This window comes from Thalassophryne amazonica, chromosome 8 (genome assembly GCF_902500255.1).
Source record: "Thalassophryne amazonica chromosome 8, fThaAma1.1, whole genome shotgun sequence".
Taxonomy (NCBI): Eukaryota; Metazoa; Chordata; class Actinopteri; order Batrachoidiformes; family Batrachoididae; genus Thalassophryne; species Thalassophryne amazonica.
This window is the reverse complement of record NC_047110.1, coordinates 8,145,984-8,168,775: the sequence shown is the minus strand read 5'-3', so window position 1 is coordinate 8,168,775 and position 22,792 is coordinate 8,145,984. Positions and strand designations below refer to the sequence as shown.

The following is a 22,792-nucleotide window of genomic DNA, read 5'->3' as shown; positions in this document are numbered from 1 at the left end:
TTTGGTCTCAGTCTATAAGCAATACACAAACAATCTCACTCCCACAAACGCATACGTTCAATTCATTCTGACACCAGAGCATCTCATCTCTTGCATTGTTTCAAGAGAAAAGTGCTTCATGTGTGCGACAATGCTCCACTCATGGCTAAAATAAAAGTGGGAAAAGTTCGCACTGAGCTGCATTAAATCCTGCTGGGAAGCTGAAGGCTGATTATTAAACATGAATTCAAATACTGAGACCGTTTTGGATTTTAATGTTATATGTTGTTGTGTTATCTGTAATGCTTTTAAGAAAACATTTTAAATGATTTTACTGAGTTAACATTTGCAATATTTTAAATGTGGCGGTGTGTCTGTCCTTTTATTCGGGCAGACCAGTGGGAATCCTCCTGTGCGCCCTTACTTATTAGATTTCTTTACTTCTATTTTGGGTTTCATCTGTATTTTTATTTTTTGCTGCTCCATCTGTGAAGAACTTCCCAAAAACTTTGTAAGATTTATTGTCTGTCAGGCACGGTGGGTGCCAGGCACTTTGGTTGTGCTATAATGCAAAATTCCAGACTCAGCTTGGATGTAGAAGAAATCAGTCTTTAATTCAGGCTCAGGTTTGGTACACAGGTGCTCAGTCGGCGAGGCAGAAGCACAAACAGGGTCAGGCAAAAACGCAGTCATGGGTAAGCAGGGTTCAAAGGCACGAGCAGACATAGCCATCATGGACGAGGCAAAAGGCGCAGTCAAAAACACAAAGCAGGATCTGGATACACGGCAAATCAAAAACAGGATTAGACACAGAGCTGGTATGAGTACAAAGACAACAAACAAGCAAGGGTGTGGTGGCTGGGTGGAGATTAAATAAGCCAGGCGTTAACAAGGTGCACATGAGGAACAATCAAGAAGGGGACGTGGCTAGTGAACAAAGACACTACATTGTGCAAGACAGTGAGGGAGGACAACACAAGGTGGAGTGAAGAAAAGACAAAGATATGTGAACGGGTGCACAGAGCGTGAGTGAAAGAAAAACACAAAGCAGACAGAGTTAAAGTGAGAGACACATGGCCGGTGCAGAGAGAACATGATCAACTGTGTGTGAGAGATAGTGCAGCAGATAGAATATTTATAGAGGAATCCTTCAAATTTGGAAACAAGCACCAAAGTTGGCACAAATACTCCTTATAGACATTACTCTTTTGAAAAAAACTGAGTATCCATGAATTGAATATGAGTAAAATTGAGTATCCATTCTTGAATTTTCAGTAGGTGGCCAGGTAGGGGTCAATTGAAGAATTACACAGGGGTCAAAATTTAAAAATGTTTCAATCATATTGAAAGCTATACCACATTATTTGTCTGATCACAATGATACCAAAAAGGTATAGTTTGGACTATCTATTATGTTATCTGTTATGGATTTATGAGGTAAAAACAACAAGAATGATAACAAAGGTCAGCATTAGTTTGTACAAGGTTCAGATGTTAAAGTTGCTCTAAATATTATAAAATGTGATGCAAATTACTGGTTGAGTTAATAGGGTTTTAAAAAGGAGCAGTTTGCACTATGTGGCATGCTTAGTTATCATGTTACAGGGTAACATGTCACGTCATAGAATCGACATAGATGTCGACATTATTCTACCTTTGCCTTGCAGACCAAGCATTCAACAGTCAAAACTATTTCATTAATTAATCCTATTAGTTCAACCAATAATTTGAACCACTTTTTACCAAAATTGGAGCAACTTTAACTTCTAACCCCTGTACAAACTGAAATTGACCTTTGCCACCATTGTTGTTTTTACCCCATAACTCCATAACATTCAGTCATAGATAGTCCATACTATACCTTTTTGGTATTGTTGTGATCAGGCAAATAATGTGGTATAGCTTTCAATATGATTGGAGCATTTTTAAATTTTGATCCCTGTGTAATTCTTCAATTGACCCCTACATGGCCGCCTACTGAAAATTGAAGTGGATACTCACTTTTCTCAAAAGAGTAATGATTGAGGAATATGTGTTCCAATTTTGGCGCTTGTTTCCAGCAATGAAAAATTGTTAGTTATCTGCTCCACCAAGATGAAGATATGATGGGAGGTGCAGGGCAAGAGTACAGTGATCAGAGGGAGACTGTGATAAGAATGAAGCTCAGACTGAAATGAGTGCAGACAAAGACAGGATGAGACAGACAGGTGTAAGTTCGCAATGAAAAGAATTACTGACATGAACACTTATGATCAAATAAACATGAACTGGCAATACAAACTCAAACAGGAGAGAAAAGCAAACCAGAAGATAAACTAGATAAAAACTGATCAGAGAATTATAAGAAATTACACACAATGACAAAACTAAACTGGAACAGGCAGACAGACAAACTCTGGGTAGAACAGAAACAAAGTGATAACAAAACCTGACATTAAAGTGCTACAAATAACAGAAATGAAAACAGCAAAAATAAGCTGATAACTAAATGATAAATGAACGAACAATAAGTGAAAACAACTGACTGAAGAAAACTGGAGCAGAACAAAAAGGCCAAAGTACAAAGCAACAACATAAAAGAAAATAAACCAGCATGAAAATAAGCAACTAATAACAAAACAGGGGTCGAACGAGAACAGAAAGGGGGGAAATATGGGCACAACACCCAGATTAGGCCAAAACCACGACACTGTCCTTCCGTTTGCTTTCTTTGTAAATCTACTTGTTCTATAATAATGATGCTGATCTAACAGCATCCTGATTTCATAAACTGGTTTAAAACCACATTTCATCCCAATAAAAAGTGTAAAGAAAATGATCAACCTCATTCCAGCTTCTGATTAACAATCTGATGCTTTATGTGAGCAGCTATTTGATTGGTTGATGGGTTGTCGAGCTGGCTTTAACCCTTCCTCCTCTCCTCGCACAGACTTCCTGTCTGGCTGGTAAACCAGTGCAGCGCCTCCTCTCTGTGCGCTTGGAGCCACTTGACGTTAGCTCTCGTCCTGTCCAGTGCTTGCATCACAGCCAGTGAGGCTGAGCCGAAGCCGGCGGCGCTGTTCTCCTTCACAAACTCCTCCAGCTGCATGTTCGAGCACAAAGAAGACAGCAGTTTAGCACGTGCACATCAGCTACGACGGGGCGCATTTCACTGACTACGTGCCTGCTGCACGTCCTCTGGCGTTGAGAATCTTGCTGTGATGCCGTCAATTATGGTGGCAAAAGAAAAGGAGCCCACACCATATCTGAAAACAACAACAAAGCAGGTGAACTCTCAGCTGCAGCATCAAATGAATGTTTCACTGCTGCTGTGGTGGTTTGATGATGTCACCAAATGTCCAACAATAGGACAACTGTTCAACTCCGTGTCTATCCAGAGTCACCTATCTGATGTCATCAGGTGACCACAGTAACGCACCGTGTAGCCACAGCATCATCGCTAATATTACCACACGACGCAAAACTGAACTGAATGTCTGAGATCACCAGCCAAAAAAACAAGGCGCCAGAGCACTGATGTGCACACTGGGATACAGACATGTTCGACTGTTCATCTTATACAGTAGTGTTCAGAATAATAGTAGTGCTATGTGACTAAAAAGATTAACCCAGGTTTTGAGTATATTTCTTATTGTTACATGGGAAACAAGGTACCAGTAGATTCTCACAAATCTAACAAGACCAAGCATTCATGATATGCACACTTTTTTTTTTTTTTACTTTATTTTTATTTTTGGTTGTTGAACAATTTTCCTATATATATAACAAATGTAAATGGAACAATGATAATAACAAGCAGACCTCTTAGAGAAAAAAAAAAGAGAGAAAGAAAATAAAGTTGGGCATCAACTATATGAACATGTAGTAATAATGTATAACACACTATACAGTATGTCATCTTTTAAAGGTTCAGTGATCGAATGTATCGTTCCCATTTCTCCCAATATCTGTTACATTTCTCGACAGACAATCTCAGTGAAAAAGTCATCCTCTCCATATCTTGAATTTCGTTAACCACATTAACCCAATCGTGGAGTGAAGGTACATCTTTACTCAACCATTTCCTAGTAATCGCTTTTTTTGCTCCAGCCAGCAAGATAGACAAAAGATATTTTTGTGATTTAGGCAATTCACAAGAGATATATCCCAAAAATATTTCAATAAATCCATTTGACACAGTTAATCCAATGATGTTTTGAATTGTTGTTATCACCGTTGTCCAATAGGGTGCGATCTTCACACAGTCCCAGAATATGTGAAAATGTCCTGCTTTAGTATGTCCACATTCTCTCCAACAATAGGCTTTTACGGGGTCGTTACACTGCTTACTTTTGATATGTGGTGTGACAAAAAAACGTGTTACAGTCTTCCATGCAAATTCCCTCCAAAAACCAGAACAGGTAGTAATCGTAACAGTTTTGCATATACCAAGCCACTCTTTCTCTGTTATTATGATATTGGCTTCATTTTCCCATGCTTCTTTAATATACATAGTAGAAATATTCTGAAGTACTTGTACACCTTTATACACTGTTGTTATTTGTTTCTTTGGTGCGTTACCTTTACAAGCCGCAAGGAAATGTTTCACCAAATCCTCCTCTTCTCCTTCATATTTAATTTTCTTATTAAAGTAATGTCTTAGTTGAAAATATCTAAAAAGGTCATGTCTATTCAGATTATGTTTATCTAAAAGCTCCGAGAAACCTTTCAGTGTGCCTTTTGTTGTTATGACCCAATAGCTCGTTATGCCCTCCTGTGGCCATTGTTGAAACCTGCTATCAATTTTGGCTGGCAAAATTCAACGTTCTTGTTTTTAAGTATTTTAATCCATTCGTTCATTGGAGATTTTATCCAAGGAGGGATCAAACAAGATTTTGAATATGTTTTCAATAGTGGTTTGTCACCAACCATAGCTTGTAGTGGTATATCAAAATATGCTTGGTCTATCTTTTTCCATTTAGCTTCATATCTAAGGTCACACCAGTTCAACAATATTCGTATTTGTGCAGCTTTATTGTAACTTTCTAAACATGGTAAGGCTAAACCACCCTGTTCTTTCTGTAATTGTAAAGTCTGAAGTCGTATTCTTGGTTTTTTGTTTCCCCATATGAAGTTTGATAACATTTTGTTCCACTCCTTAAATTGTGTGAAAGTTATTTCAATTGGCAACGCTTGAAATAGGTAAAGAAACCTCGGTAATAAATTCATTTTAACTGTCTCAATCCTATCGTACATATTCATTGGTTTTAATGCCCATCGTTGTAGGTCTACTTTAATATTGGCTGTGTATTTTCTATAATTTTCATCATAAAGTGAAGATATATCCTTTGGTATCGATATTCCAAGGTACTTAATGATGTTGCCTTTCCAATTGATATTTATCTCTTTAGAAATTTCTATGGGTGGTTGATAATTAAAGGTAATAATTTGTGTTTTCTGTAAATTTAATTTATACCCAGAGTATGAACCGTATTCAGACAATAGTGTCAACAGATTGGATAAACTGGTCGTCGGATTGGTTAATGTCAAGAGGATGTCATCTGCATATAAACAAATTTTGTATGTAGTGTCTCCTATTTCGATACCTGAGATATCTTTATGTTCTCTGATAGCCTGAGCCAAGGGTTCAATAAAAAGTGCAAATAGACTAGCGCTAAGGGGGCAGCCTTGACGACAGCCCCTTTCCAAATATACAGTATCTGAAAGGTCCCCATTTATCTTAATTCTGGCCGAAGGTAGTTCATATAATGATTTTAAACAGTTAATTATATTTGTATTGAAACCAAATCTGTTAAGGGTTAGGTAAAGATATTCCCAACTGACAGAGTCAAATGCTTTTTCAGCATCGAAACTAACTGCAACAGATTCTAATCTTTTCATGTTATAAATGAGGTGAAGAGCACGTCTAATATTATCGTGTGTTTGTCTGCCATGTACAAAACCACATTGATCAGCGTCCGTCAGTTCTGGAATCAGAACTTCGAGTCTTTTAGCCAATATTGTCGCAAATATGCGGTAATCAATGTTTAAAACGGATATTGGTCGATAAGAACCGCATTGTGTTTTGTCTTTACCAGGTTTGTGAATCACAGATATAACTGCTCTTCTCCAAGATGGTGGAATCTTTCCACCTTTTAGAATATAATTAAAACATTTTTTGAGACAAGGGATTATTTGATCTCTGAAGTATTTATACCATTCTGCTGGGTAACCATCTTCTCCAGCCATTTTATTTCCTTTTAATTTAGAAATAACTTTATTGATTTCTTCCTCTGTTATTTCACTATTTAAAATGGCATTTTGTTCAGTTCCTATAGATGGTAAATCCAGCTGTGAAAGAAAACGATTTATAAATTGTGGATTCTGTAGATGTGGCTGAGCATACAGCTGTCGGTAGTATGCTACAAAAGATTTTTGAATACTCTTCAATTCATAGCACATTTTATTATCAGTAGGGTTCCTCACCCCGTTCACAAATCTATCCGTCTGTTTACGTATTCTCCATGCAAGAAGTTTCTTTGATTTTGGGCCATTTTCATAATAGCTTTGTTTCATAAATTTGGCTTTCTTTTCTATTTGGTCCTCATATAATTTGTTCAAACTATGTCTTGTTTCATCAATCCTTTTTAAAATGGCATTGTCTTTATTTTGGGTATGTTCAATTTCTAATTTTTTCAGTTTGTCGAGTGTTTTTTTGATACTACATTCTTTTTCTTTTTTCTTTAATGAGGACCACATAATTAATTTACCTCTTAACACTGCCTTTAAGGCATCCCATACAATGCTAGGAGAGGTCTCCTCATTGTTATTATGGTCCATATAATCTTTAAACTCTCTTTTCGTGAAGTCTAAGAATTTTCCGTGTTTAAGGAGGCTCGTATTAAACCTCCATAGGGATTCTTTTCTATCATTATCTAAATGGAGTGTCAGACAGACTTCTGCATGGTCAGACACGTCTCTAACCCCTATGGTACATTTTATTATTCTGTGTCTATCCGACGTTGACATAAAAAAATAATCCAGTCTTGAATGTATTTGATGAGAGTGTGAGTAAAATGTATAACTTTTTCCGGAAGGATATAGATTTCTCCATACATCTATTAACCCTAATTCATTAAGCATTTTTTTGATAAGGTTTGTTTCGGTTTGGAGCTTTTTGTTTTTACTAGAGGAATCGATATAGGGGTTGAGACAAATGTTCCAATCCCCCGCACATATAAGTACTCCAGATGTTTCTGTAGCAATGAGGTCAAATATTCTCTTAATTTTATTCTTGTCTTTTCCTGGTGGTCTATATACATTCAATAATGTTACTTCTTTGTTATCTATATGACCTTTTACTAATATGTAACATCCATCTTTATCACTTATCTGTGCGGTACACTGAAAATGTACTCTATTTGGTATTAAAATAGCTACTCCTCTTGAGCGTCCTTTATTAACGGAAGAATAATACATATTGTTAAAGCCCATTTTACGTATTTTCTCATGCTCCGTGGCCGAAAGGTGCGTCTCTTGCCAAAATATAATATCGTATCTTTCTCTTTTCATTTTTGCAATCACTTTGCTTCTTTTAATAGGGCTATGTAGGCCATTTACATTAAGAGTGACGACTGTATATTTCTGCTTATCTAACATTGCCAAAATATAAATTATATCCTAATAGATGCTCCAAATAACACAAAAGGGTCTGCTTAAAAAGAGAAAAAAAAAAAAACATACGAACGTTGAACATATGTGACCTCCATTGGTGAAGGAAAAGTCCACCTTCAATGTTGAGAGGGAGTTTCCTATAAAAATAGGGGAACCCTCTCTGTGCTGTCCCTCCGCTCCTCTTGTCCATTGTGACAGCAAAAAGCGAGGAAGCTCTTTCTCCAACGGTCCGTCAATCGTCTTTAGAACTCACTTTACAGTTCAGCTGTACTATTCTTCTTTACGTAGGTCGATGCATTAGACTGTGTTCCGTTTAAATGCGCTCAATCTTTCTTGGATACTCTTCATCAACTCTCCTTTGCTCTGCTTCTTTGTCATTCGCATGAATTTAGGTCGCTTTGCTCCGGTAGGCGGTGCAACTGCCTCATCCATTATATTTTCTGATCGTGATGGCAAAATCCCTCTTCTCTCCAGGTCTTTTGAAGCATCCTCCACATTGTTGTAAATAGCGCTGTCTCCGTCCGTGCCAAAGAGCACACGTAGTCTGGCTGGATGCAAAGTTTGGAAGCGGTAACCCTTTTCCTTGAGTGTTTTTTTCACATGGTTATAAGCTCTACGCTTGAACAGTATGTCACTTGGATAATCTTGGTCAAAGTAAATCCGTCTTCCACTGAATTGAATGTTGCCTTTACGCAACGCGGAGCGGAGCACTAACTCTTTCATCCTGTGTTCAAGAAAGTGGATCACGATGGATCTAGGATTAGCTCCATGTGGAGGCTTGGAGCTGAGTGAGCGGTGGCATCGCTGTATTGCCAAATTGACTTCAGGGAGGTCGAGCTCTGCTTTTATAAAAGTTTCCATGAATGCTTGGATATCTGTTCCTTCAGCCTCCTCCGCAATCCCATGGATTCTAATATTATTTCTGCGTGTCTGAGATTCGATGCCCACCAATCTTGTTTGCAGATCCATCTGCAGTTGTAATGTGTGCTCCAATGCATCTTTAACATCAACACTGAACTCTTCCATGTCGGCCATTCTCTGCTCGACTTCCTCGACTCTCTGTGTAACGTTGTTTAAATCGGCGTTGAGCCCATCCATGCGATTTGCCATTTCTTCTCTGAAAGCGCTCACCTCGGCTTTAAGAAAGTCAATTTTGTCGTTAAACTCTCTTTTAATGTCATCTTGAACATTTTTCCGCGCTGCCAAAATATTAGCTTGAATAGCATCCATGGTCGTATTTTCAGCTAATTTACTAGCTTCAGGGTTAGCTTCCGTGATCTCCGCGAGCGTACCTTCTCTGTCTTTCGCAGTTTCTTGTACAGTTGTTCTTATCTTCTTCTTATTGCCCCCTGACATTTTTATAAAACGTTCGTTTGAATTTTAGTAGTTTTTTGTCAGGGGGGTGACGGACCGTCGTGGAGCTCAGAAGTTATGCTGTTACTCGGCTCCTCGTCATCCCGGAAGTCGATATGCACACTCTTAAGGATATGAAATTGGGCTATTAGTAAAAAAAAGTAGAAAAGGGGGTGTTCACAATAATAGTAGTGTGGCATTCAGTCAGTAAGTTCGTCAATTTTGTGGAACAAACAGGTGTGAATCAGGTGTCCCCTATTTAAGGATGAAGCCAGCACCTGTTGAACATGCTTTTCTCTTTGAAAGTCTGAGGAAAATGGGACGTTCAAGACATTGTTCAGAAGAACAGCGTAGTTTGATTAAAAAGTTGATTGGAGAGGGGAAAACTTATACGCAGGTGCAAAAAATTATAGGCTGTTCATCTACAATGATCTCCAATGCTTTAAAATGGACAAAAAAAAAAAAAAAAACAGACGCGTGGAAGAAAATGGAAAACAACCATCAAAATGGATATAAGAATAACCAGAATGGCAAAGGCTCACCCATTGATCAGCTCCAGGATGATCAAAGACAGTCTGGAGTTACCTGTAAGTGCTGTGACAGTTAGAAGACGCCTGTGTGAAGCTAATTTATTTGCCAGAATCCCCCGCAAAGTCCCTCTGTTAAATAAAAGACATGTGCAGAAGAGGTTACAATTTGCCAAAGAACACATCAACTGGCCTAAAGAGAAATGGAGGAATATTTTGTGGACTGATGAGAGTAAAATTGTTCTTTTTGGGTCCAAGGACTGCAGACAATTTGTGAGATGACCCCCAAACTCTGAATTCAAGCCACAGTTCACAGTGAAGACAGTGAAGCATGGTGGGGCAAGCATCATGATATGGGCATGTTTCTCCTACTATGGTGTTGGGCCTATATATTGCATACCAGGTATCATGGATCAGTTTGGATATGTCAAAATACTTGAAGAGGTCATGTTGCCTTATGCTGAAGAGGACATGCCCTTGAAATGGGTGTTTCAACAAGACAATGACCCCAAGCACACTAGTAAACAAGCAAAATCTTGATTCCAAACCAACAAAATTAATGCCTCGCACATGTGAAGAAATCATGAAAAACTGTGGTTATACAACTAAATACTAGTTTAGTGATTCACAGGATTGCTAAAAAAAAAAGCAGTTTGAACATAATAGTTTTGAGTTTGTAGTGTCAACAGCAGATGATACTATTATTGTGAACACCCCCTTTTCTACTTTTTTCACTAAAAGCCCAATTTCATAGCCTTAAGAGTGTCATGAATGCTTGGTCTTGCTGGATTGGTGAGACTCTACTGAATATACTGGTACCTTGTTTCCCATGTAACAATAAGAAATATACTCAAAACCTGGATTAATCTTTTTAGTCACATAGCACTACTATTATTCTGAACACTAATTTAAATCAATCACAAATAACAAATTTTAGATCATCTCGCTGGCTCTATTACTTGCAGAGATGCAGCAGAACATATGTTTTAAGCACCATGTTTTTGCTGACCTTGAAGTTTGTCTGATCATCTCCAAAGGTTTGTCATCCCAAGTCATATTTCCACCGGCTTTGGTGAAAATCTGTTCAGCAATTTTTCGGTATCTTTTTCACTGATACACACGCACGCACGCACGCACGCACACACACATCTCTGTGTCATTGGTCCTGCCATTTTCCTCATCTGTATTGACTCAGTTCTGCTCTCCACAGTTTTATCTGAAGCACTGTGATCCATGTCCTCTCCACATAGCCCCAAAACCTAACTGAGGCTGGTCACAATCTGGGTCTTATGAGCCCTTATGAATGGAAGAGGAAGTCTACTACCACCATCAATGGACCACCTTGATATTCAGATGGTTTTTGGTGAAAATTTTATGGGCTTCAAAGAGATTACGGAGTGTTACTGTCGCTTTAAGGACGGCCCAGAGTGACTGGTGGTGCACCACGCTCCGAAGTCGCCATCGACAGGCTGAGCGACCATTTCATTTCTAAACGGATGGCTGTCTGGATCCGTGACCATCGTGTGCAATTTCTCTGGTTATCACAAGAGCTGGACATCAACCATTTTCCGGCAGATTTCACTTTTAACAAGAGATTTTGTCATGGAAAGCCGAGCGGAGGCTTCGTGCTTCACGATGGATTCGCTACTGGAGCGAGACAAAACCACCTCCATTTTGGTCTCACAGGATGGCTTTGAGATGGCGTTCAGACAGCTGTCGGTGGTTTTTCCATCAAGTAATTATCCGAGAAATTGTGGATGTGCCTGGACATGCCAGAACATGTCCTGTGAGGCTTCATCACGCGTTGCTTTGCGCCATGCGGCACCGTCGCGACGCGCGAAGCCTCCGCTCCTCTTTCCATGACAAAAACTCCTGTAACAGTGGAATGTGCCATTCATTTCCAAACTGGACGCTGTGTTTTATCCGGGATGTCATCTGGCTAGCACAGGAATTGTGAAAAGACGTGGACATCAGCACTTTTTCGGCACATTAAGACAGACGTGCGGAGGAATTCCGCGCATCGCGGCAGTGCCGCATGGCGCATGGCAACGCCGTGATGAAGCCTCACAGGACATGTTCTGGCATGTCCAGGCACATCCACAATTTCTCGGATAATTACTCAATGGAAAAACCACCGACAGCTGTCTGAACGCCATCTCAAAGCCATCCTGTGAGACCAAAATGGAGGTGGTTTTGTCTGGCTCCAGTAGCGAATCCATCGTGACGCACGAAGCCTCCGCTCGGCTTTCCATGACAAAATCTCTTGTTAAAAGTGAAATCTGCCGGAAAATGGTTGATGTCCAGCTCTTGTGATAACCAGAGAAATTGCACACGATGGTCACGGATCCAGACAAGCCATCCGTTTAGAAATGAAATGGTCGCTCAGCCTGTCAATGGCGACTTCGGAGCGTGGTGCACCACCAGTCACTCTGGGCCGTCCTTAAAGCGACAGTAACACTCCGTAATCTCTTTGAAGCCCATAAAATTTTCACCAAAAACCATCTGAATTTCTCGAATGGTGTCCACTTTGATGTCCCTCACAGTTTCTGAAAAAATTTTGATCAAGCAAAGTGGCAGTCTCTGAGCCATTCCTAAACAATGAAAAAAACGACAAGAGGGGTGGACCACTCCTCACTCAAAGCCTGCTCACAGGCGAATGACGCAACCGACAGGCGTGAAAAAACTCACTCATGCGCACGAAAGTTCAAGCTTGGCTGACGCAATCACACGTGATTCAAATCCATATGGTTTTTGAAAAAAATAATAAGGTCGGATACTTTTCTAATAGACCTCGTATATCATTACATCGATGCATCAACTCCTCAACTAAGACTGAACTTGAAGCTAGACTGCCTGATGTCTTAGCTTAACATTTGACAAATACCCAGTCAGTAGACAGACTTGTGGATAGTTTAAACTCAGTGCTCAAAACTACACTCGACATGGTTGCACCACTTGTGTTAAAACCGCACTCCCCCAAATCACAGTCACCTTGGTTCAATGATTATCTGCGTGACCTCAAGCATAAAGCAAGAGGTCTAGAACGGAAATTACGTCGTTCAAAATTAGAAGTATTTCACCTTGCGTGGCATGATGCTATCTTAGACTATAAGCATGCATTATTGGCTACAAAGCGGACCTACTACTCTGATTTGATCAACAAAAACAAGCATAAATCAAAGTTCTTGTTTGACATGGTGGCAACACTTATGCATGGACAACCACCTGTAGTTCGCTCTCCTTTTACAGCACAAGATTTTCTGGATTACTTTGGGAAGAAAATAGAAGACATCAGGTTAAACATATCCCGGCATGCCTTAACCCAGCCACTACACCCTGCTATTGAGGTGGGTGCCACTACTGAGGTATTACCTAGATTTACAGAATTTGATAGTATCTCACTAGGCGTGCTGACAAAACTCGTAATGTCAACAAAAAGCACAACCTGCTAATTTGATCCTATACCAACAAAACTGTTTAAGGACCTATGGCCCACTCTTGGGCTGACTGTGCTGGAAATTATTAATCTTTCTTTAACTTCTGGATCTGTTCCTAAATGTTTTAAATCTGCAGTGATTAAACCATTACTTCAGAAACCTAATTTTGACCCTAGTGTATTGAAAAACTATCGGCAGATATCAAATCTATCATTTTTCTCTAAAATTCTGGAAAAAGTGGTGTCACGGCAGCTCGTAGACTATCTTACTGAGAATAATCTCTTTGAGCCACTGCAGTCTGCTTTTATAAAATATCATTCCACAGAGATGGCTCTCACTAAAGTGGAGAATGATCTTCTGCTTACAATGGATTCGGACACCACTATGGTTCTCTTGCTGTTAGATCTCAGTGCTGCATTTGATACAGTGGATTATCATATTCTACTTGATAGGCTGGAAAATCATTTTGGGATTACTGGGAGTGCCCTTGCATGGCTGACGTCATACTTGACCAGTCGTTCTCACTGTGTTTTGTACAGTAACACTACCTCTAACCATAGTGACATGAAATTTGGGGTTCCACAGGGTTCTGTCTTAGGCCCCCTGCTTTTCTCCCTTTATATAGCACCCCTTGGGCACATATTGCAGCGTTTTGGGATTACCTTTCACTGCTACGAAGATGATACTCAGTTATACATGCTGATAACTGCTAGTAATCTCGTCACATAAAATCCTTAGAAGATTGCCTTGCAGCAGTGAGAAGTTGGATGTCTAGAAACTTCCTCCTTTTAAACTCTGATAAGACTGAAATTATGGTTCTTGGTCCAGTGAGACAGTGGCATCAATTTGACCAGTTAACGCTCAGCCTCAGCTTGTGTGTCATACATCACACTGACAAAGTGAGGAACCTTGGGGTAATTTTTGATCCTTCGTTGTCCTTTGGCCTCCACATTAGAAATATTACTAGGACTGCTTTCTTCCACCTGTGAAATATAGCCATCCTGTCTATGGCTGATGCTGAGACCCTGATCCATGCATTTATCTCTTCTAGATTGGACTACTGCAATGCTCTATTTTCTGGTTTACCGCAGTCTAGCATTAAGGGGTCTCCAATTGGTTCAAAATGCTGGCTGACTTTTGACACGAAGCAGAAAGTACAACCACATTACACCCATTTTGGCATCCCTTCACTGGCTTCCTGTCCCAGTGAGATCAGATTTTAAGGTTCTGCTACTAACCTATAAAACTGTTCACGGACTGGCACCTTCCTACCTAGCTGACCTAATTAAACCTTACGTACCGGCCTGGGCTTCACGTTCTCAGGATGCAGGACTACTTTGTGTCCCTAAGGTGAATAAGAAGTCTACGGGTCACAGAGCTGTCTCTTATCGTGCCTCTGTTCTGTGGAATGATCTCCCTGCGTCAATAAAACAGTCAGATTCTATTGAGATTTTCAAGTCCAGACTTAAGATGCACTCATTTTCCCTTTCATATGGCTAGCATACTGGTACAGTTTTGTTTTACGCTTTTTACTGTTTTAAATCATGTTATAGTAATTGGAGCGGGCTGCGGCCTCAATTTTACCTAAATTCTGTATCTTTTAGTGAAGTTTATTGCTTGTGGCCGGCGATCACCTTAGTATTTATCTGTTTTTCTTGTTCTTCTTAATGCTGGCAAATTATACAGTATTTTTTGTCTTTCTGATGCCTGATTCGGTTTCTTCTCTGTTTAAGGTGCAGCTCCATCCAGAGATGGGAGTTGTATTCGTGTTGGCGATCCTCCTGTCTTGTGCACCAATACCATTTCTTGTATATTCATCCCTGAATTGTTCTGTGAATTGTTCTGTAATTTATGTCTGTAGCATGGCCCAAGCAGAGGGTCACCCCTTTGAGTCTGGTCTACTTGAGGTTTCTTCCTCAGAGGGAGTTTTTCCTTACCACTGTTGCTCTGGGGGTTGGTAAGGTTAGAACTTACCTGTGTGAAGCGCTTTGAGGCAACTCTGTTGTGATTTGGCGCTATATAAATGAAAATAAATTGAAAAATTGAAATAGAAAAAAGGTCCCAAAAGGTTCTGGTGCTTCTGGTGTCACAGAATGGTTGCAACGCTCTAATTAGCTAAGGTGATGATTGGATGTCTTTGGTAGTAGGTCTTTTCAGAGGATTCTTGTGTACTGTTGAAATGACTTTGTGCCAAATGAATGGTGACTTGGAGAATGTCAGATGAGAATGTGACTTGAATTGTAAGGGAATGTTAGCTGCCAAAAGATTGGCATCTGAGCGGCCGCCAATTCCTCAAAAATATCTTGGATAAAAAACAAAAAATAAGTCAACGTCTTGCTGGTTGAAGTCCAACAGGACCTGTTATGTTGCTGAAAACTTAAAAAACCTTAGGCACATTCAGAGAAACACTCTGTGCAGTGCCATACATGGGTTTTAAAGAAAGATGATAGTCTGGAGCCTACAGCCACCACAAGAGGTACCAGCACTGCAAAAGATGTCCAGATGCACAGTCTCAGGTTTAGTACTGAGGCTTGAGAACTCAGGAATGGCCATCAACTCAAGTCTGAGAGCATGCATTGATGTTGGGCTTCGCCACACTCTCAACAACACAGATCGTTGTTGTACGGCGGCAGACAACTGAACCATCCCCAGCTCTCGAAATTCAGGTGAAACATGGTTACCACCTGCTCCAACCACACTGGGGTCTTATCTGAACTGTTTGTGACACAGTAACAATTCACCAACAGGCAGAAAAGACCAAAAATGGACCCATTTCATTTTACCTTCTTGTGTTGTTCATCCTGTAGGATGGATGAGGTGGCCAGGGGACGGAAACCTGGATCTGGCTGAGTCACCACAGCCAGTTTGTCCTGTTGTGCATGACAGAACTGTGCTCAGTTGCAAGACACAAAGGAAGACGATGTCTTTATTAATTTTCAAATGAACCAAGGACGATGGAGACAAAAGGCAATGGGCTGATGGACGGTGGTGAGCTGTGATTGGCTGATGGGAGGTGAATAGTTGCGCATGGCTGATAAGAGGTTTAGACTTGTGATCGGACATGCCTGTCAGTTCACTGACCAAACGAACTGGCAACTAGCGGGATGAAAACTGATGATGAGAGAAGGATATCAGATCAGGCATATGATATCAGACCGGAGGGACACACCCACAATGCCCCGTACAGAGCAGAGCAGAACAGGGAGGGGAACACAAGACATACAGAGGAAACACCAGGAAAACAAAGAAAAACTCAGACACACACATCAAACAACTAACATGATCAGATTTCAGGTCACCAGAAACATGAGGGCGTGCTGAGATCTCTCATGGTAGAATCACTGATGGGATATAGTAAAGTCCAAATCCGTCTTGTGTGATGCCGTCCGTATTTTAATACTCACTTTGTGAACATGTACTCCCACTGGACCCTGACAAAGTCCCAGGCCAGACTCTGTCCAACTCGATTGCTGGCAACGGAGATGATGACTGAGGTGGCATCCTGCTTACGGATCATCGCTGGGTTTAAGGTGTATGAGAGATACCTGGGGAAAAAAAGCAGACATGAACAAATCTCAGATTAAGAACATCCTTGGAATGATGAAGACCTGCAAAGAAAAACTCTTATCCCTAATTTAAATAAATCCAGGAACAGATCAAATATTCCCTCTGTTTAATACTTGAATTAAAACTGAATAAACTGTAAAACACAATTCAGTTACACAGAGGTACATATTATTGCCATTAAATGTAAATTTAAAAAAAGTATTCACTCCTTTTTATATAAGTTTTTTAAAAGCTGTTCTTTTTCATCTTGAGTGAAAAATCTCTATAACATGATGTAAGTTAGGGTGGCACAGTGGAGGAGCGGTTAGCACTGCTACCTCACGGAGTTAGACATAAACTCTGACACCAAACAGTGTTCATGTGATGGAAAAAAGAAAAAGAAAGGAAAAAGCAAACAATCTCCTATTTGAGACTTTCAACTCCTGCTCCATCCACGGCACGCTAAACAAACGGCTGAACAATCAGGATGCGCCCCACCCCCGCTCGCAGAATGCACCGACAACCATGTGCACAGTTTGCTGTGTGTTCCACTGACAGAAGGCACCATAATTACTCAGCAGTTTGCTAAATCACCATGGACAAAACAAAAAACATATCCTGTCAAAGACAGGTTTGACAGCACATGAGCATGTTGAAGCACTGTGCGTCCACTGTGGGATGACACCGTGATGTCCAACACAGACTCCAATATGTGCGTCTGTTACACACGGAGACATTCATTTTTAAAGAAATACAATTAAGTGTCCAGACATTGACATTAAGTGATTTTTGTTGTTTTTTGTTTCTATGCAGCCTCTCTGCTGCAACAGGCATTGACGTCATGGCTGGTTGACACGCCTGGTTGAAAGAGCTGCATTTTCAAATCAGTGAGTCACATTGACTGCTAAATTCCTCCTGTCCAGTAGTTGGTGCTGTGTACCACAAAAAGTTCTAATCCACCTTAGTAGAAGAAGAAAAATGTTTGCTTCAGATTTGAACTGAACACGTCGTTTGATCTGAGAGACGCAGTCCCTCCAGCGTGTCCCGGGTCCTCCCCGGGGCCTCCTCCCAGTGGGACGCGCCCGGAACACCTCTCCAACGAGGCGTTCAGGGGGCATCCGGAAAAGATGCCCGAGCCACCTCAACTGACTCCTTTCAACGTGGAGGAGCAGCGGCTCGACTCCGAGCTCCTCCTGAGTGACCGAGCTCCTAACCCTATCTCTAAGGGAGCGCCCAGCCACCCTGCAGAGGAAACTCATCTCGGCCGCTTGTACTCGTGATCTCGTTCCACCCGCACCGTAAACAGTGCTGGTGGAGAGCTGCTTCCGCCTCCTGAGGCGTCAAACGGTTTGCCAGAATCTCTTCGAGGCCGACCGATAGTCCTCCTCCATAGCCTCCCTGAACTCCTCCCAGACCCGAGTTTTTGCCTCTGTGACCGCACGGGCTGCGGCACGCTTGGCCTGCCATACCTGTCATCTGCCTCTGGGGTCCCACCTACCAACAAAGATAAGTAGGACTCCTTCAGCTTGATGGCATCCCTTACTTCCGGTGTCCACCACCGGGTTCAGGGATTGCCGCCGCGACAGGCACCAGAGACCTTGCAACCACAGCTACGAGCAGCCGCATCGACAATGGAGGTGGAGAACATGGTCCACTCGGACTCCATGTCTCCAACCTCCCCCGGGATCTGGGAGAAGCTCTCCCGGAGGTGGGAGTTGAAGACCTCACTGAAAGAGGGTTCTGCCAGTCGTTCCCAGCAGACCCTCACGATACGTTTGGGCTTGCCAGGTCTTACCGGCTTCCTACCCTCCCAGCGGATCCAACTCACCACCAGGTGGTGATCAGTCGACAGCTCTCCCCTCTCTTTACTCGAGTGTCCGAGACACGTGGCCGAAGGTCAGATGATACGACTACAAAGTCGATCATCGACCTCCGGCTCAGGGTGTCCTGGTGCCACGTGCACTTATGGACACCCTTGTGCTGGAACATGGTGTTCGTGATGGACAAACTGTGACTAGCACAGAAATCCAACAACTGAACACCACTCGGGTTCAGATCGGGGAGGGCATGCTTCCCGATCACCCCCCTCCAGGTCTCATTGTCGCCGCCCACGTGGGCGTTGAAATCCCCCAGGAGAACAATGGAGTCCCCAGTCGGAGCGCTATCTAGTACCCCTCCCAGGGACTCCAGGAAGGGCGGGTACTCTGCACTGCTGCTCGGCCCGTAGGCCGAGACAATGGTGAGAGACCTGTCCCCGACCCGAAGGCGTAGGGACACGACCCTCTCGTTCACCGGAGTGAACTCCAACACTTGGCGACTGAGCTGGGGAGCAATAAGCAATGCGACCCCAGCTCTCCGCCTCTCCCCGTGGGTGACACCAGAAAAATGAAGCGTCCAGCCCCTCTCCAGGAGTTGGGTACCAGAGCCCAAGCTGTGTGTGGAGGTGAGCCCGACTATCTCTAGTCGGTATCTCTCAACCTCCCACACAAGCTCAGGCTCCTTCCCCCCAGCGAGGTGACATTCCACGTCCCAACAGCCAGGGACTGTGAGCATGGACCGGGCCGCTAGGCCACCCGCCCTCGACCGCCACCCAATCCTCTCTGCACACGGCCCCCATGGCCCCCTCTGCAGGTGGTGAACCCACAGGAGGGCGGGCCCATGTCACTCTTTCGGGCATCCATAACATTCAGTCACAAATTGTCCAAACTATACATTTTTGGAACCTTTATGATCAGGCAAATAATGTGGTGTAGTTTTCTACATGATTGGAGCATCTTTTAATTTTGACCCCTGTCTAATTCTTCAATTGACCCTTACCTGGATGCCTATTGAAAATTCAAGTGGCCAATCAGTTTTTCAAAAGAGTTCATGTCTATGGATTATTTGTGCTGAATGTGATGCTTGTATCACCATTTGCAGGATTCCACTCTCAATTGCCTTCAAAAGTATTGGAACACTTGGTATTTCACACATTTTAATTAGTTTATTCCATTTCAAATACATTTTTTTTTCTAAAATTATCTTCCTTAACTCAAACTGAAAGCAAATCTCTACAACGTAGAAATTAAATAAAAATATAAAATCCATCTTCCTGATGAAGTGGTGTAGAGGAGGATTTTCTTAAAAAGAAGACCTGAAAGTTCAGCTACCATTTAACAGAAAGTACATTTGAGATGAAAGACTAGATTTGATGTTTTGGTAAAAGAAACTTTTGTATTTCTTCATAATAATTGATGTAAATAAAATAAAAAAGTCCAAGACATATTCAGTGACTTGGAAATGTTCATGTTGTCATGTTGTCTAAAGAAAACTCACAATAAAACTGATTATTATTTACAGGTTTTATCAAGTTTTAGAGATTTGCTTTCACTTCGAGTTTGAGGAAGATAATTTTAGAAATGTTTATTCTTTATTTTTTTGTATTTCTTGTATTTTAAATAGCATAAACAAATTAAAATGTGTGAAATTCCAAGTGTTCCAATACTTTTGGAGGTCACAGTATCCTAACCTTATGATGAGTGCAAAATGAGTGTGGGATTATTACTGTTTTGTTTAAGAATGTTTCATTTTCACTGTTGCTGCACTTTGTGTCAAATCATAGTCATATTGTTTATCATATTGATATGACAATTCAGTAAGGTATATCTTCTATTACACATTCCAAATCTAAGGTGAAACTCTACTAGTGTTTACTAAGATACACAGAAATATCTTAAAAACAAACAAACAAACAAAAAATAAGTGAGAGTAGAGCCACTTAGGTGCCGTGTCTTGAGAACCAGGGATGGTAGGTTGAAAAACTTTTTTATCCCATGGGAACTCTCCCTACCCACCTAAGCGGCTCAAGAATATGGACAGCATGTATATAAGTGACATTTACATGACAATTTATATGACAATATTGAGATACGATAATTTGTCCATATTGCACAGCCCTACTGTCAACTAGCTGGAAACTCTGAATATTAATTTACATCTACATTAAAAAAATGCTTAAAGTGGCAGGGGGTTAAGAGGGCTGTAATTAGAGGGGTCAGCTGAAAAGCAAAAAAGAAAAAGGCTTAAAAAGGTGCGGAGTATGGGGGACAGAGCCCCTCCAGAAGATGAAAGGCAAAATAAGGAAAATGCTTAAAAAGGCAGGGGACCTGGTGGAGTGGACCCCCCCCCCCCCCCCAAGAAGCTGAAAGGTTTTTGCCATGCTAATGCTGTCCTGAAACATTTACTCAAAATAAAGTCTGAATGACATGGTGAGATGCTGACGAGCTTTGCTTATTCATGCCCAAGACATGTCCATTATAGGATTTGAGATTCTCAGCAAATGTGCACCACAGACAGATATTAGGACATGGAAGACTCCACTGAATTTTGGAGGTGATCTGAATCCAGATTGGAGGGTGTCAGAAATCTCTGATTGCTGTTGTTATTCATGCAAACAATGTCATTTGTACTTTGCATTTCCCATTTTTGCTCAGGATTGTCTGATCCAGGTCCATATTTATCTGACACAGGTTTTACTGTAAATACTCTTCCTAATTCAACTCCTGATGTATTTGGAGAATGGGCCACACCTGGTCTTGAAGACAAGGTCTTTCAGTTTGCACAAACTCAGTGAGTATCAACTAATTACAGTTTGCAGTTAAGTTGAAGAGAACTGGATCAGGGATCAGCTACTCTATTTTCCCCAGAAGAACAGCAGCTCCCACAGACACAGATCCAACCACAGCCAGTTCTGAAATGTCTCCAAAGACACACCACGCATAAATGAGCACACCTGCACCAACTGGTCAGGCTGAATAGTAAAAGTTTGTTTTGAAAATATGACGGTCTTGTGGTGAAGCAATGGGCCTGAGACCAGAGGATCCTTGGTTCTTGGACCAGACAGTCACTAAGAGCCCTTGGGAAAAGGTCCTTAACCCCTGAGTTGCTCCCACTGTGTAGTGAGCACCTTGTGTGGCAGCACCCTGACACTGGTGTGTGGGTGAATGTGAGGCATCATTGTAAAGCACTTTGAACTTCTGATTCAGACATAAATGCGGTTCATGTACCAGTTGTTTGTTGTTTTGCCTCTTAAACATACTTCAAAATGACAAATAAACCTAAATGCATGAATGTGTAATCAACGCCACACATTAGTTCCACCTGAGTGCCCTCACAGACACAAACCGTATAAAATGTAATGGACCATTGTTTCATTTACTTATCAGGTCAGTGTTTGATGTTAGTACAACAAAAACCCACCTTTTCAGCAGTTCTGTGTTGGTGGTGCAGGCCAGCGCAGACAGGAGTTTGCTGGAGTCACTGGTTGCTGAAGCTTTCTTCAACTGGTACCAACCAAATTCCCACTCAGCCACATCCCCTGCCGCCATGGCGCTGCAGTAAACCGCTGAACGCAGGTTGGGTTGGATCCTCAAAATAAAAACAGAGTGAAGTGACTGAGTATTATTGAAGAGTATATAAAAACATAATGTGTTATTTCAAGGGACAGTGCACTGACAAATTCTGATGAGGATTGTCCATCCACTGCTTGAACCATGTCGTTGTCAGGATTTGACATTCTGTCAGTCCGGCGCTGCAGGCCACACGGACGGCATTCACCTGGTTATACCTACAATGAAGGCAAAGAAGTGCAGTGTTCAGAACTTCCAACACTGCTTTTACTCATGTAATCATTTCTACATTAATCCAAAGCTACTATCAGGATGTGATGTTTAGCTGACGGCATGTTTCACTGTAAAGGGCTGTTGCACTATCACTTGTGATTCGACTGGTAAATTCAGAGCCTCATTAGTTGCTTATTGCTTATTAGGTGGACAGATTTTACCTTTGGTTTTTCACATACCCTTAGAAGTTAATCAGTATTCAGGTGTGTTCTGGTCTTGATGTGTCACCTGCCGCTCTGTAATTAGTTTGGTATTTAGTTTCACAAGTTCAGTTCTTCTCTGCTGGTCACTTTTGTCTGCTTGTCAGTTTGGAACCATGTTCTCCTGCTGTAAGTTTTGTCCTCATCATTTTGAGTGCTTGTTTTACTTTGACTGTCTTGTGAATTTTGGTCTCTTTGGATTTTTTTTTTTCCCCACAAAAGTCTCTTTTTTCATTATCTATTTTAGTTGTCATTGTGGATTTTTGTTTCTCTACTAAAGACTCTCTTGTTGCACTAATTGTTTGAGTTGTCACTTTGGATTTTTGGTTCTTCACTAAAGACTTTTGTTGCCATTATTGTTTTGTTGGCACCTTGGATTGTGTTAAATTCTAATTTCTCCTATCACCTGGGTAAAATAAAACCCTGAGCTCTTCAAT

General features: G+C 41.4%; 1 protein-coding gene and 1 long non-coding RNA gene across 2 annotated transcripts in view; one reads left to right on the top strand and one right to left on the bottom strand.

The window, feature by feature from the left end:
• Positions 1–153: 153 nt before the first annotated feature.
• On the top strand, positions 154–15,351 carry LOC117515239. The gene is made up of 3 exons (XR_004562109.1): positions 154–355; positions 13,188–13,191; positions 15,341–15,351. It is a non-coding gene; the product is annotated as an uncharacterized LOC117515239 (long non-coding RNA).
• LOC117515238 (aminopeptidase N-like) overlaps positions 2,774–22,792 on the bottom strand; it is an 82,749-nt gene continuing 62,730 nt past the window's right edge. The window contains exons 18-22 of the mRNA XM_034175718.1: positions 21,990–22,100; positions 21,734–21,901; positions 16,354–16,494; positions 3,143–3,224; positions 2,774–3,061 (exon numbers count right to left, since the gene is read on the bottom strand). Of these exons, the coding sequence (XP_034031609.1) occupies positions 2,882–3,061; positions 3,143–3,224; positions 16,354–16,494; positions 21,734–21,901; positions 21,990–22,100 (682 nt within the window). The 3' untranslated portion in view covers positions 2,774–2,881. The remainder of the gene's footprint in view (positions 3,062–3,142; positions 3,225–16,353; positions 16,495–21,733; positions 21,902–21,989; positions 22,101–22,792) is intronic.